The following is a 14,646-nucleotide window of genomic DNA, read 5'->3' as shown; positions in this document are numbered from 1 at the left end:
CAGACGTGCACATTTCACCATGACGTCCCTGATCCACTGGTGAAAAGGACGCTTTGATCCTCTCTTTCATCTAGCACCGCTCCATGTCACAAAGAGGGTACAGCAAGTGCTAAAGAATGAATGACTCTGTGTCTTTGTGTAGTCATATTATTTGTTTGTTTGTTTTTTTACTTCAAGATGGCACACCGAGAGTGGCTGCCGTTCCAGCAGCTTCTGCATTTTGTTTTTCTACTTCTTTCTTTCCTTTCCTCTTCCTTTCATAACTTTGCTGCTGCGAAATGTAAATTTCTCCACTGCGAGACGAATAAAGGCTAATCCAATCCAAAAGGATGTATTCAGCTTCAAATCGCTTAGCTTAGTTGCTAGCAGGAACAAACTCAAGCTCATTTTGCAGCACGTCAAACATTCCAGTCAGCAAAATTCTGCAGGAAAAGCGTTTTTTTCACCGCTGTCGGAAGAAATCTATTTTGATTTTTTTTTTCCGGCACAGTAGATTTATTGAGTTGTTATTTTTGGCTTTCGGAGGCGGGGTGGGGGGGGGATAGGTAAGCTTTGAGTGATGCGCTTGTGTTTAGTTGCCGTGTTAGCGCTCGAGCAAGCAGGCTAGCAGGCTACCAATCCCGAAGGAAAGCCTTCCTCCTTACCTGGCATGACGGCCGGTTGGACGGACGTCCTGATGGACATGCTCGCCCGCTCCGATTTTCCCTTCTGGTTTTCGGCAATCACCGAGATGTCATAAATGGTGTCCCAGTCCAGCCCGCTGAGGGTAACGTAGTCACTGTTGCTGGGCATCCGGATTTCGGGTTTCCAGTGTGACGAATGAATCTAAAGGCACATACGTTTGGGGTTGAAGTCACGTTTCGAGTTTCGATTTCGGGTTTTGGTTCGGGGGTTTCAAGTTAAGATTTTGGATTACAGTTCGAGCTGGGGTTTGGTTTTAGGGGTTGAAGTCTGCTTAAAGGTTTCAAGTAAGTCTTCTTTGAAGGTGTCGGACGTTTCGCTTCTCATCCAAGGAGCTTCGTCAGCGAACTAAAATTTGCTGGTAGCTCTGGCCCTATATATATATATATCCCTACTGTCCATTTCCATTTCCTACAGTCATAGACAATAATCAATCAGGACAATAGAAGTATAGCATATAGCTACATTTTACGTTTTAAGACTCTCGCTGAATATTCAGGAAGTCTTGTTTTTGAGTTGGTGACGATGCCCTAAGTCACAGGTGTCAAAGTCAAGGCCCGCGGGCCAAATCCGGCCCGCCACATCATTTTTTTCGGCCCGCGAAAGCAAATCAAACTTGTTAAATTCCATGACGATTGCTAAAATCTGAGCCAAAATTTCATATTTTTGGATGTCAACCACAATAAAAGTCATTATTCTTGACTTCAGATTTGAAAACGAGTTATTCAGTAATTTGCTGTGTGCTCTATATATAATATTTGAAGGGATTTAAACATTCTAATGGGTTCCCCAAATTCATAACGGCCCTCGAGAGGAAACCATAACTATAATGTGGCCCGCGGCAAAAAATGACTTTGACACCCCTGCCCTAAGTGATGTCACGGAAGGAACGCCCCTGACCGTGAACGCGACACACAATGCATTTTGGGTACTTTGTTTGGTCTGAAAACTTCGTGTTGATCCGTGTTGATGGCGAAATTAGAATGAAAAACATAAATAACGCGATGGTGAATCGTTGTGTGTTGCACCAGGACTACTATTTGATACTAGTTGACACAAATTCTTAGCAGACAAATCAGCCCAATGGAGCTTGGGCGCCATCTTGTGGATTTTCTGGGACGCTACATTGACACGGAAGGACTTTGTTAATGGATTCCAAACATGTATGCTTTCTTCTTCAGAACTATTTGAATCATATTCATAACTGGATGTGTAACAAGAAAGCACCTTCTCCGAATCTGAAGCCATTGTTTTGATTCTCGAGCAAGGCAAGACGTCCTGGCGTGACGTCACGAACTGGGGGCGGGACCTTCTGAAACTCGCCATTCTCAGGGTCATTTTGAAGTCGTTTTGGGACACTTTAAGTCATTTTTATTGGTGTTTTGCATTTGACTAAAGATATCAAAATGCGTGTTTTGGGTATTTTAGATGCTATAAAACGTTTTTCTGGTGTCAGTTAGGAAACAGAAAAAAAATGGTGTCGGTTGTCCTTTATTCCCTTTGTGACACATCCTGACATAACCATACTTACTGGTTTGAAGCGGATAAGGTAATGGATGATAGGCAATCCACCGTCATCTTGCTTGGTCCAGTTGACTTTCAAGGAGTTTCCTATTGGCTGAAGCGCCCCTTCCAGCTTGGGGGGACTTGGATTTCCTACAGGCGGGGAGCAGAAGCGTCATAATTAACATTTCACAGAATTAAAAAAAGTCAAGGGCAATGGTTTCATTTTGGGAAATTGAGAGTTTACAAAATGGCGGCTCTCTCTTTGTTTGCCTTATAAGGTCACTGGCGCTTCCATGGTAACTTTGCCTCCGGAGGCTTGAGTCACACTCATGGTTGCGTGCTCATCTGATTCAGTCTGAGTCACCCTCAAATGGAATCCAGATGATTGACAGATATAAGCCACGCCTCATAGTCTCATTTTTTTTTATGTCATTAACTGCGATGTTTATAACAAATTAGCACTGGATAACATGTTTGCGCCGCTCAGCCTCGGCGTGTGGCGGGATTTTGAAAGCAAATGTTAAATGCAGCACACGTAGCACAAACAAGTAGCATCGGTGTTAAAAAAAGGCGACAAACGGAAGATGGTCCTCTGCGGTTAGATGTATTCTGACGGAGAGAGGCGACCATTTTGTTAGTCGGAGCTCTCGGTGTGAATGCCAAAAGCTGCTGATTGAGAACCAGAGCAAACTAGATTATTATTAATTTAATTAAAAAGATTATTATTATTATAATTTTTATTATTATTATTATTATTTATATTATGTCGCCGCAGGGAGTAGTCCTCTGCTCCCCCCAACCTGAGAGCGTGGATCAATCATAGCAGAGTCTGGCACCGCCACGTCTGGACAGTAGGGATATATTTCGGGCCGAAACTACCAGCAAAAGATTTTAGTTAGCTGACGAAGCCTCTTGGATAAGAAGCGAAACGTCGGACACCTTCAAAGAAGTACAGATGACGGCTGAAGAAACCTTTTCATCGATGAAATTGATGATGTGGATGTTGAGCAGAAACATCGGCAAGGTAAACCGGGCTCTGGCTCTCATTAATCCCGCCAAGACGGACACCTACGCGATTGATTAATGGCGTTTGGCTTCAACTTTGATGCCCATCCGCTGAGAAGCAATTAATGTGGCGTTTAATAGCGCCGTTTGTCGATTTAAAGCGATCGGTCTCAACGTCAAGTTTACCTTCTGCAGAGCGAAGGGGGCGGGGGAACGGCGGCCGTCACGGTGCCATGCAAACCAGAATAACAGTCAGATTAATTGCGCATGTATGAGTGGTTCAACGGGGAAGGGGAAGAAGACAACTGGCTTGAAGAATACAGCAGAGGACACATGACTAGCATGCTATTAAAACCCTGGAACGGGGCATCAGACGTCTGAAAATGAACACACGTCGGTGCTTCTGATGAATCACGAGCTATGGGGAACGATCTAAAACAGTCGATGGCACAAAGCTGAACCCAAAGGAGTGACGTTTGCCTATTTAAAAGCAACTCTGCTTTCATTCATCACTCTGACGTTTTCACACGCTGCTAATTGGATGGTCAAGTTTATTGGCGACTGGGATAGCGTTTGGGAGATTACAAAGAGAGGCCACAAAATGGCCGATAACAGAGATCCACCTCGGCTTTTCAAAAGGAAACCACCACAGATGGGATTTTGTTGCAACTGTGCACTTTCACACAGGATCCCCAAAAAAATAATTAGATGACGTCAGCTTTGTTGCATCGCTCTGCGGCATTTACACAGAACATCTAAATAAATAAATAAATAGATAAATACATAAATAGATAAATAGGTAAATAGATAAATAGGTAATCAGATAACTAGATAGATTGATAAATGTATAAATTGATAGATTTAGATTGATAAATTGTTTGATAAATACATTCGGAAATTGATCACTAGATTGATAAATTGATCAATAGGTAGATCAATTGATAAATAGATAAATAAATACACAGGCAAATAAATGAAGAAATAAATAAATAGATACACAGGCAAACAAATGAACAAACGAAGAAATAAATAAATACAGCAATAAATACAGCAATAAATATATAAATAGGTAAATAGATAATTAGATAGATTGATAGATTGATAAATTGATTGATAAATTGATTGATAAATTGATAAATTGATAGATTTAGATTGATAGATTCATTGATAAATTGTTTGATAGATATAGATTGATAAATTGATTGATAAATTGACTGATCGATTGATAAATTGATAGATTTAGATTGATACATTCATTGATAAATTGTTTGATAGATTGATAAATTGATAAATAGATTGATAAATTGATCAATAGATAGATCAATTGATAAATAGATACACTGGCAAATACATGAAGAAATAAATAAATAGATTTACAGGCAAATAAATGAACAAATAAATAAATAAATAAATACATAAATGAATAAATAAATACATCAATAAATAGGTAAATAGATAAATAGATAATTAGATAACTAGATAGATTGATAATTTATAAATTGATAGATTGATAATTTATAAATTGATAGATTGATAAATTGATAGATTTAGATTGATAAATTGATTGATAAATTGATACATTGATTGATCAATTGATATAGATTGATAAATATATTGATAATTGATCAATAGATTGATAAATTGATCAATACGCTGATAATTTGATCAATAGAGCAATTGATAAATAGATAAATAAATACACAGGCAAATAAATGAAGAAATAAATAAATAGATACACAGGCAAATAAATGAAGAAATAAATAAACATAAATAAACACATATAAATAAAAATAGAGGCTAATAAATAAATAAATGGATAAATAAATATGAACAAACACACATATAAATAAATAAACAGACTAATACATAAATAAATACATAAATAAATAAATATATAAATGGATACATAAGCAGATCCCAGCGTTTGAAATCTTTACTGTTTTAAGTGAAAAATGGGAAACGCTGACCGCTGTGGAAATTTGATACATTTTTGTAATATTTATTAAAAAAAAATCTTAATTCAAATAAATTAAAATAGAAATTGACTGGCTCTTATTTTTTTTAATTTATTTATATATTGTGGATTTGTAATATAGGGGGAAAAAAATCTGTTTTGTGTCAATATACAGGCAAATAAACAAATAAACATATAAATACATAAACAGACCAATACATGAATAAAATAGTTGAATAAACTACAATTTAAAATAAATAAATACATAAATAAACAAATAAATATATAAAAATAGCATTCTTGCAAAAGGGAGCTTTAAACCTCGGTGTCCTATAAACTAACACACTTGACCAATTTGTACATTTGATTAAAACGAATCAGCACAACTCTACTCTAATCCTCATGACAACAGTACAAACCCGTGTCTCCTGAGAAAAAACCAAAAACGGCATCTTTGGACAAAGAAAAAGACACAGCGGGGAATTAATCATCTGCAAAAAAATGCATTTTGTATTCAATTTGATGAGTTGGTTAAAATTGAGATTTGCACATATCATCATTCCTGAAATCAAACCTAATATTTCCCCACATACTGTTTGACCTGCGTCATAAAAAAAATACCTTGCCAGTTTGACTTTATTTAATATTTCGAACGCACCAAATGCATGAAACAAAAAGAATCCAGAATTCCGGTGATTCAATTTAAATGACTTGGAATACTGTTTTGTTGGGTGTTTCTTCCTGCCACTAGAGGGGGCTGATTGCTCAATAATAGCATCCAGTCAATGGCGTGTGGTCATTGATTTGCACGATTATAGCGCGAAGCTAATGAAACGCAAATGTCAATTTAAAGCGAAGTGTGGTTGTGTCTGGAGAGAAGTAATGAAAAATAACCATAATGACCTTTTAGGGGTGATGTATTGTCATGAAGGCGCTGTCCTTTTTCAAAGCATGTTAATTACATTCACAAATGATTTGGGCTTAGCCCGTTTTACCTTCCTGTCATATCTTTACATTTCCATCGCTTAAGAATGCTGAATGATGGCTGTGTTTTGATATTTGTGTCAGTCTCGGTCTAGATTGCAAACAGTGCTCAATGTATTATTATTTATTACTTCAGACCAAGAGTTAATTTGTTGTTTGTCAACTTACGGACTGGCTCCGTCTTGAAGATCTCGACGGGGCTGCTTTCGCCTTCCCCCTTCCCGTTGATGGCAGACATCTTGACTTCATAGGCGGTGTCTGGCCTCAGGTGTGTTATGGTCACCTCGCCGATAGAGCCTAACAGTGTCAAACGTTCATGCTCAGTAAAGTATATTTGGGTTTCAAAGGACAAAATCAGAAAGGTTGCACTTGAAAAATATAGTGGTTATTATTATTATTATTATTAATGTTATTGTCGTCGCCGTCGTCATTATCATTATTATTTTTTTATTGTTATAAATTATATCATTATTTATATTATTACTGTTATTGTTATTGTTATTGTTGTTGTTGTTATTATTATTAGTAGTAGTACTAGTAGTAGTAGTAGTATCATCCATTATCCATCTAATTTCTTTCTCATTAGGGTTGTGGGGGTGCTGGAGTTTGGTATTATTATTATTATTACTACTAGTAGTAGTAGTATTAGTAGTAGTATTCTTAGTATTATTATTAATATTATTAGTATTAGTATTATTAGTAGTATTATCATCCATTATCCATATCATTTATTTCTCATTAGGGTCGCGGGGGTGCTGGAAATTATTATTATTATTATTATTATTATTATTAATATTTTTAGTAGTAGTATTATTAGTATTAGTATGAGTATTATTAGTATTATTAGTAGTATTAGTATTATTAGTATTATCATCCATTATCCATATCATTTATTTCTCATTAGGGTCGCGGGGGTGCTGGAATTTATTCTTCTTCTTATTATTATTATTAATAATATTTTTAGTAGTAGTATTATTAGTATTAGTATGAGTATTATTAGTATTAGTATTAGTATTAGTATTATTAGTATTATTATTAGTATTATCATCCATTATCCATATCATTTATTTCTCATTAGGGTCGCGGGGGTGCTGGAATTTATTATTATTATTATTATTAATAATAATATTTTTAGTAGTAGTATTATTAGTATTAGTATGAGTATTATTAGTATTAGTATTATTATTATTAGTATTATCATCCATTATCCATATCATTTATTCCTCATTAGGGTCGCGGAGGTGCTGGAGTTTATTATTATTATTATTATTATTATTTATTTTTATTTTTTTAACACATTTTTTTTTTTTTAGGGAACTGCTTGCACAGGGCATAAAATGACGGACCACATAGCTAATTTGTATACATGTAGAAGACTGTTTCTTAGGATCTGGTGTAGAGACCCCTTATTTTCATTAACAACCGAGTGTATTGGGCAATACCGGGTAAAAAAAAAACAACCCTCCTCCTCACCTCTCACCCCCAAAAAAAATCCCCTTTGATGCTTCCTGAGTTTAAAGTCATTTTTTTTTCCATTATTACCATCTTGAAGCTCATAGGTTCTGTGCGACCAGCTGCCTCTGCCTTGCATCCTCCACGCCGCTTTATACTTGAGTACAGCGACGCCTCCGGTGAATTCAGGCTCCTCGAACTGAACCAAGGCGGTCGTAGAGAAAGGTGACACTTCGTTGATGAAGGGAGACGAGGGAACCTCTGTGGTCAAATGGAGGACAGGACAGTGAGATGATTGAAAAATCAAAATAATAATCACATACTAAAATGGATTTGTCTGTTTTTGAGACTGACCGGCTTGAATGAGGATAAACTCTTTGGATTCTGTGCCCATCTCATTGGAAGCAGTGCAGTTGTAACTCCCAAAGTCATTCTCAGACACCGGTGTCACCTGCACAGAGGCAAATGACAATCTTTTTTTTCAGTAAATTGTTTATTTTATTTATTATTTTCTTTTTAATTTCTCCAAATTTGAGCTATAAAAATAGTTCCACTTAGTTAGTTCCACCCGTTGGCTGAAACATATTCAAACGCAGGAGGGCTTTCCATGCTACCTAGCTTCTTCGCTAATGGCTAACAGTTGACCCCCTTCATTTAAAATAAGATCTGGTTAAATAAGAACACAGTTGCTCTGTTAATGGTGGCACCCAATAAAGATGTGTTTTCATTTGTCAGCAATTTTTTTTTTATTTTGGAAATAGGACTTGCTCTGATGTTGTATGCTAGCTTTCTAGCTATCTAGCTGGCTGGCTACCTAGATATCTATCAAGCTAGCTGTCTATCTGTCTATTAACTAGCAAGCTTCCAATTGTATTTAGATATTGTACATAGGATATGATATATAGTATAGTATAGATCGCTATCTATTTTCTGTCTATTAGCGATATGTCTGGCTGGCTGTCTATCTATTAGCTAGCTAGCTATTAGCTATCTACCGAGCTAGCTACCCGGCTGGCTATCTATTTTCTGTCTATTAGCGATCTGTCTGGCTGGCTGTCTATCTATTAGCTAACTAGCTAGCTAGCTATTAGCTATCTACCGAGCTAGCTATCTGGCTGGCTATCTATTTTCTGTCTATTAGCGATCTGTCTGGCTGGCTGTCTATCTATTAGCTAGCTATTAGCTATCTACCGAGCTAGCTATCCGGCTGGCTATCTATTTTCTGTCTATTAGCGATCTGTCTGGCTGGCTGTCTATCTATTAGCTAGATAGCTAGCTATTAGCTATCTACCGAGCTAGCTATTAGCTATCTACCGAGCTAGCTATCTGGCTGGCTATCTATTGGCTAGCTAGCTAGCTTTCTATCTATTTGAGTTATTCCGGGTTGAGTGAATGCTGGCACTGCTCACCCACAGAAAGAACTTATCCTGTGACTGTAAAGTGACCTTGAGACTTTTGAAAGGCGCTTATAAATGAAATTTATTATTATTATTATTATTATTATTATTATTATTGCGAGGGTTGGGGGACTCCTGCTGGATGCCAAACGTGTCAATTTATGCTGTTGTAATCTCGCTTCTTAAAACATAATAATAATAATCTGAAAAGTGAAATAATGAGAAACATTTAAATGCTTCATTCCATAATCAATTTTCAAACAATTTTTTTGTATTATATATATATATATATATTGTATTGTATTAAAATGTAGTTTTATATTTATTAACGCATGATGCTTTTCCGCTCCACCCTCCATTAACATAAAGAGGGCGGGTCTGGAATGTTATTTCCTGTCATAAGGAAGAGTTCATTTCATGTATTTTTTATTCGCTGCTGTGGATTTCCCACTGTGAATTATTCACAGTACATAGCCAGAAAAAAAAATCATAAAATCTTGATGACGCAAAGAGGCGCCCGTCATTAAACAGCGGCGGCCATCTTACCTGAAGGTAGCTATCCAGGAGCGAGCTGAAGATCTTAACGTTGCTCGTGTTAGCGTTGGGCAGCGCCAGCCCATCCCGGAACCAGCCAATGGTAACCTGGCTGGGGTGCGCCTGCACTTCGCAGCTGATGTTGACGGCGTTGCCCTCCCAGGTGTAGACCGCCACGTCGCCTTGGATTTTCGGGGTGTCTTGCGAGAAATATGTCTGATTGTTACACTTGTCAGCTCAAAGATGTAACGATCCTTCAAATGAATAATGCATCTGTGTGTTTTTATAACCTGTAGATGCCAGTGTATTGCAACACTAATATTATACGCGTAATGGTGAAATAATGACAAAAACACATCATGAAAATGCTTTGGGTGATTGGGCTAATCTCATTACATTGCGCATAGACGTAAGGCAGCCTAGAACCGAAGCCGTCTTTGATGCAAAATGCATGACAACGTAGAACCTCTCATCATGAAAGTTCTGCGTTCAAAGCATGCTTCGGCTGCAGAGTTATGGATCAAAGGCAATCACTCAGAAATGAGGGTTTGTTTGTTTGTTTGTTTTTCCCTCATTCACTGCCAGACGATGTGCAAAAATATGTCCACTCCAGTGCCAGGGTTTTGTCAGTTACACTCCTATTGCAGTACCCACAGAAATATTACATTTTCGAAATAAGTAAACATTCAGTGCACCGTAAGAAACCTTAGACTTTCATCAGAAAAAAGCGTTAATTCCTAAGTTATATGGGTATGGAGTTATATGAGTTTGAAATGGGGGCGTCAGTCTACTATTTCAACTTAATAACGGACTCCATAAGACATGGAGTGTTTTACCTGATTGAGCTAGCTAGATAACTTGATCTATTTGAGTTATTCCCGGTTGAACGGGGTCACCGTTGCTGGCTACCTAGCTATCTATTAGCTGACTAGCTAGCTCGCTAGCTATCCATTAGTCATCTATTAGCTAGCTATATAACTTGATCTATTTGAGTTATTCTCGGTTGAACGGGGTCACCGTTGCTGGCTGCCTAGCTATCTATCTACAGTATTTTCTATATATTGGCTGTCTAACTCGCTAGCTAGCTAGATATCTATTAGTCATCTATTAGCTAGCGAGATAACTTGATCTATTTGAGTTATTCCCGGTTGAACGGGGTTACCGTTGCTGGCTACCTAGCTAGCTATCTATACCGTTGGTGGCTATATGCGATATGCTCATAGATAGCAAATAGATAGATACACTGAATACTTACAGCGGACCTCCAGATATGCGGCCTGGTCATCTTCCCCAATGGCACTTCGCGCCGAACACAGATACTGCCCAGCGTCGGTGTACTTGACGTACTTAAGCGTGAGCGAGGAAACGCGAGCATCACTCCGCACCACCACCTTCCCATCCTCACTCTGAACAGAAGCAAACAATAGCTTAATTAGTCCATTCATCCATATGTGTTATTTCCATGCCGTATGTCACATGGTGATAGAAATGAGATAGTATGATGGAAAGACGCCACGTGACGGATAATCTGGACTCTGCGCACCAAATCCAGCAGATACTTAAACAGCTTCTTCCCCCGTCGCCATTAACTCTCTAAACAGTAACCCAAATAGAACTCTATAGTGTCACTATTTTTTTGTGATACTAGTGCAGTGTGTTCTACCAGAGTGTGTACTACACACTTGGCCAATTCCAATGATTCTGATTCTGATGTTTGACAACTAGCTTAACGATTAGCTATAGATATTTGTTATTCTAAAAATTCCAACCACCAAAGTTCACTAGATTTTCCCATGACCATCTTTTCACCAATATTGTTTCATTCCAAAGGGTTGAAACGAGGAGAGAAACAGATGTGGAAACACAAGTGCACAGTTGGCAGTAGCAGGGTACTGATCAATTATTCATGACAGAAAGAACCACGCAGAGCTTTCAGCTCGCAATGCGTAGCACCTTGTGGCAATCAGTCACCTTTAGCCAGCTTTTACGTTGCTTTCATTCAGGGTCATTTCTCTTGAAGGGGGCTAAGATTGCTTCTCCTGATCACCTCCGCGCTGAGGTGGCTTCTGATTCTTTGTAAAATTCGTGTCAAATTCAGTAAACGAGAGAGCGTGTTGCATTTCCGAGCCAAGGAAATGACAACAGGCAGCTGGCGAATGAGTTATGTAAATGCCTCCCCCCTCATACAAGAGATGTGACCTGTTTTCTCGAGGCTCGACTTGAAGCATCTTCCCTACCTTCAGGATCAACAACTGCTACTAGACTTCTAAATCCCTGCTTGCGAGACAGAACTACCATTTGTGCAGTGTCGGGCCATACATGTCAATCCTAGGCACTTCAGGAGTGCTATGCCTGAATCAATACATATCTGAGAGTGTGGTGTGATTTACTACATGTCCACTAGAGGATGCCGTTAGCAAGGAAATAACTTGTGACTTGAAGAAACTTAAGAAATGCTGTCGTTAAACTGTTCGGAGCTTTACTATAAACGTGTTGATTCATGATAACCTCATAAAATAGCAATATTATTTGCTGTTTTTGCTAGCTTCGGAGCTGTCCAAACTTTCTGAATGAAAAGGTTGAAAAATCCGACTTGAAAATAGCTTTAACAGTCATGGCTTGGAATTGAAGCGGAATTATGTGGGACAGGAGATGTGTGACATGAAGAACTGCTTCATGTCACAAAGAGGGTACAGAAAGTGCTGAAGAATGAATGACTCTCTGTGTCTTTGTGTTGTTGTATTATTTTATTATTATTATTATTATTATTATTATTTACTTTGTAACTTCCAGGTTGAGTGTGGTTGCCGCTGATCACCTGCAGAAAAAAATATCCTGTGACTGTAAAGTGTCCTTGAGTGTTTTGAAAGGCATTTATTAATGAAATGTATTATTATTATTATTATTATTATTATTATTATTATTATTATTATTATATGTTTGCAACCAAATCACATTTTTCTCCTCCTTCAGCCATTGTGGGTTGGCAAAACCGCAATTAAATATACAGTACACTACAATATATTTGTTTATGCAATCCGCTAAAGATACAGTGTGCTAGCTCTGGCCAGTATGCTCTTATCACTAGCAGCTAGTAATACTAGTGACTAGCCAATCATGTGACGGCAATCGTATTTTGCGAAACTGACGTTTTTTTGTGCCTTCCAGCCTTCCAGAACTCTGATTGGTTCAAGGAACAGTTTAATCGACATTGATTTTTATGCTTCAGGGCCCGCAGAACTGATTGTGAAGGTGTCCAGGTAGATTTCTAACCCTGGTCACAAATGATGGCTGAAATGTGATTAGTTAAGTGCTTAAATAGGAAAGCACACATCTGGAAGCAGCACAGAATTATTTCATCAAAATTCATGGACAGAATATAATTAACATTAATCTGCGATTCAGAGATTTTTAGGCCAGCAGAGAAGGCCTGGCAGGCCCTGACGGCCCACCATTGCATTTGTGACACTGATATCAACCAGCCTCACGCTAATAACTATCGCCGCAGTTAAGATGGCAAATAAATGCCTCCCGCCAGTGCTGATAATTTTTTTATGACTTTGCCCGCATGCGTTCCCCATTTTATCGAGCGGCAAATGACAGCTGATGTGAATTGCCTTTTGAGCCAATGCCATACCTCTGATTGCCCGTCAGACTTGGCAAACCTCAAGCCGTCAATCTGGATTGTTTTTGAATTGGATTTCATTAATGGATTCGGAATGCAAGGTTTATGTTTGTTTATTGTTTGTTTTTTTCTTTTACAAGGTGTGACAGCAGCAAACACCTCAAGCAACTATTTCCACAGTTTTTTTTTTTCTCCGAGGGGAGACAAGGCAAAACAATACCATGGCTGCTTTTACCGGCACTGTTTGGGTAAGCAGCCAGGGAAATAGTGTAAAGAGAGAGCCTCCTAGTTTGTATTCCGATAGGCTACGCATGTCTGCAGCATTTATTATGCAGCACGGGTAGAAAGGACTGGAGCGCTTATGTAACACAATGGCCTTTTATTCTGACCCCGGTGAAGAAAACATTCTCTGTCGGATTCTGCCACTTGGCAAGGCAGCCTATATACAAGTTGAAATTTGGCACTCATTTAGTGAATATCGATTCTTTTTTTTTCCCCATGCGAACAAGTTGTGTCCATAATTTGTAAAATCACTTCAAATGACTTCTACTGAGCGTATGTTACAAAGATTCTACCGCGTATAGCTATATTTTACCTTTTAAGACTGAATATTCAGGAAGTCTTGTTTTTGAGTTTGTGATGATTCCTGACGTGACGTCACTGAAGGAACGCCCCTGACCGAGAAAGCGACACACAATGGATTTTGGGTACTTTGTTTGGTCTGAAAACTTCGTGTTGATCCGTGTTGATAGCGAAATTAGAAGGAAAACGCATAAATAATGCGATGGTGATTCGTGTGTTGCACCAAGACTACTATTTGATACTAGTTGACACAAATTCCCCACAGACAAATAAGCCCATTTCCAATGGAGCTTGGGCGCCATCTTGTGCATTTTCCAGGACGCTACATTGGAGTCCAGATGCCTCAAAATGACACGGAAGGACTTCTTTAATCAATTGCAAACATGTATGCTTTCCTCGTCAGAACTATTTGAATCATATTCATAACTGGATGAGTAACAAGAAAGCATCTTCTCCGAATCTGAAGCCATTGTTTTGATTATCGAGCAAGACAAGATGTCTTGGCGTGATGTCATGAACAAGGGGGCGGGACCTTCTGAAACTGAAACTTTCTGAGGTCATTTTGAAGTAGTTTTGAGACACTTTAAGTCATTTTTATTGGTGTTTTTAATTAGACTAAAAATATCAGCCTGCGTGTTTTTCCGATGTCAGTTAGGAAACTAAAAAAATGATGTCGGTTGTCCTTTAAGATAAACCAAAATCACAAACGGTCTGTTCTGATATCGTCGTAAGGAGCAGATTGAATCAACTACAGAGAAGCCCAGGCTTCGGTTTTTGGGTAAATTGTGTTTTAAGGGAGCTGGAGTTGATCCCAACTGACTTTGAGCAAGAGGCAGTGCAATCTCGAGACTGTTTTCAGCCTATCACGAGGCAGCCTAAATTCATTGATATGCATATACAGTAAAGTCTCGTTATATCGATATCGG

General features: G+C 38.2%; 1 protein-coding gene across 7 annotated transcripts in view; it reads right to left on the bottom strand.

Annotated features, from left to right (window-relative positions):
• Positions 1–14,646, bottom strand: part of ncam1b (neural cell adhesion molecule 1b) — a 68,551-nt gene that overhangs the window by 9,114 nt on the left and 44,791 nt on the right. For all 7 annotated transcript variants that reach the window (XM_089013032.1, XM_089013033.1, XM_089013031.1 and 4 more), the window contains 7 exons: positions 10,769–10,919; positions 9,526–9,713; positions 7,937–8,033; positions 7,673–7,843; positions 6,299–6,427; positions 2,213–2,337; positions 645–825 (listed from right to left, as the gene is read on the bottom strand). In XM_089013032.1, coding sequence (XP_088869158.1) covers positions 645–825; positions 2,213–2,337; positions 6,299–6,427; positions 7,673–7,843; positions 7,937–8,033; positions 9,526–9,713; positions 10,769–10,919 — 1,042 coding nt within the window. The remainder of the gene's footprint in view (positions 1–644; positions 826–2,212; positions 2,338–6,298; positions 6,428–7,672; positions 7,844–7,936; positions 8,034–9,525; positions 9,714–10,768; positions 10,920–14,646) is intronic.

The sequence above is a fragment of the Hippocampus bargibanti genome, linkage group LG14, assembly GCF_051943395.1.
Source record: "Hippocampus bargibanti isolate YZ-2025 linkage group LG14, ASM5194339v1, whole genome shotgun sequence".
Lineage (NCBI taxonomy): Eukaryota > Metazoa > Chordata > Actinopteri > Syngnathiformes > Syngnathidae > Hippocampus > Hippocampus bargibanti.
The sequence above is the reverse complement of the archived record's forward strand: the minus strand, read 5'-3'. Positions and strand labels throughout refer to the sequence as shown.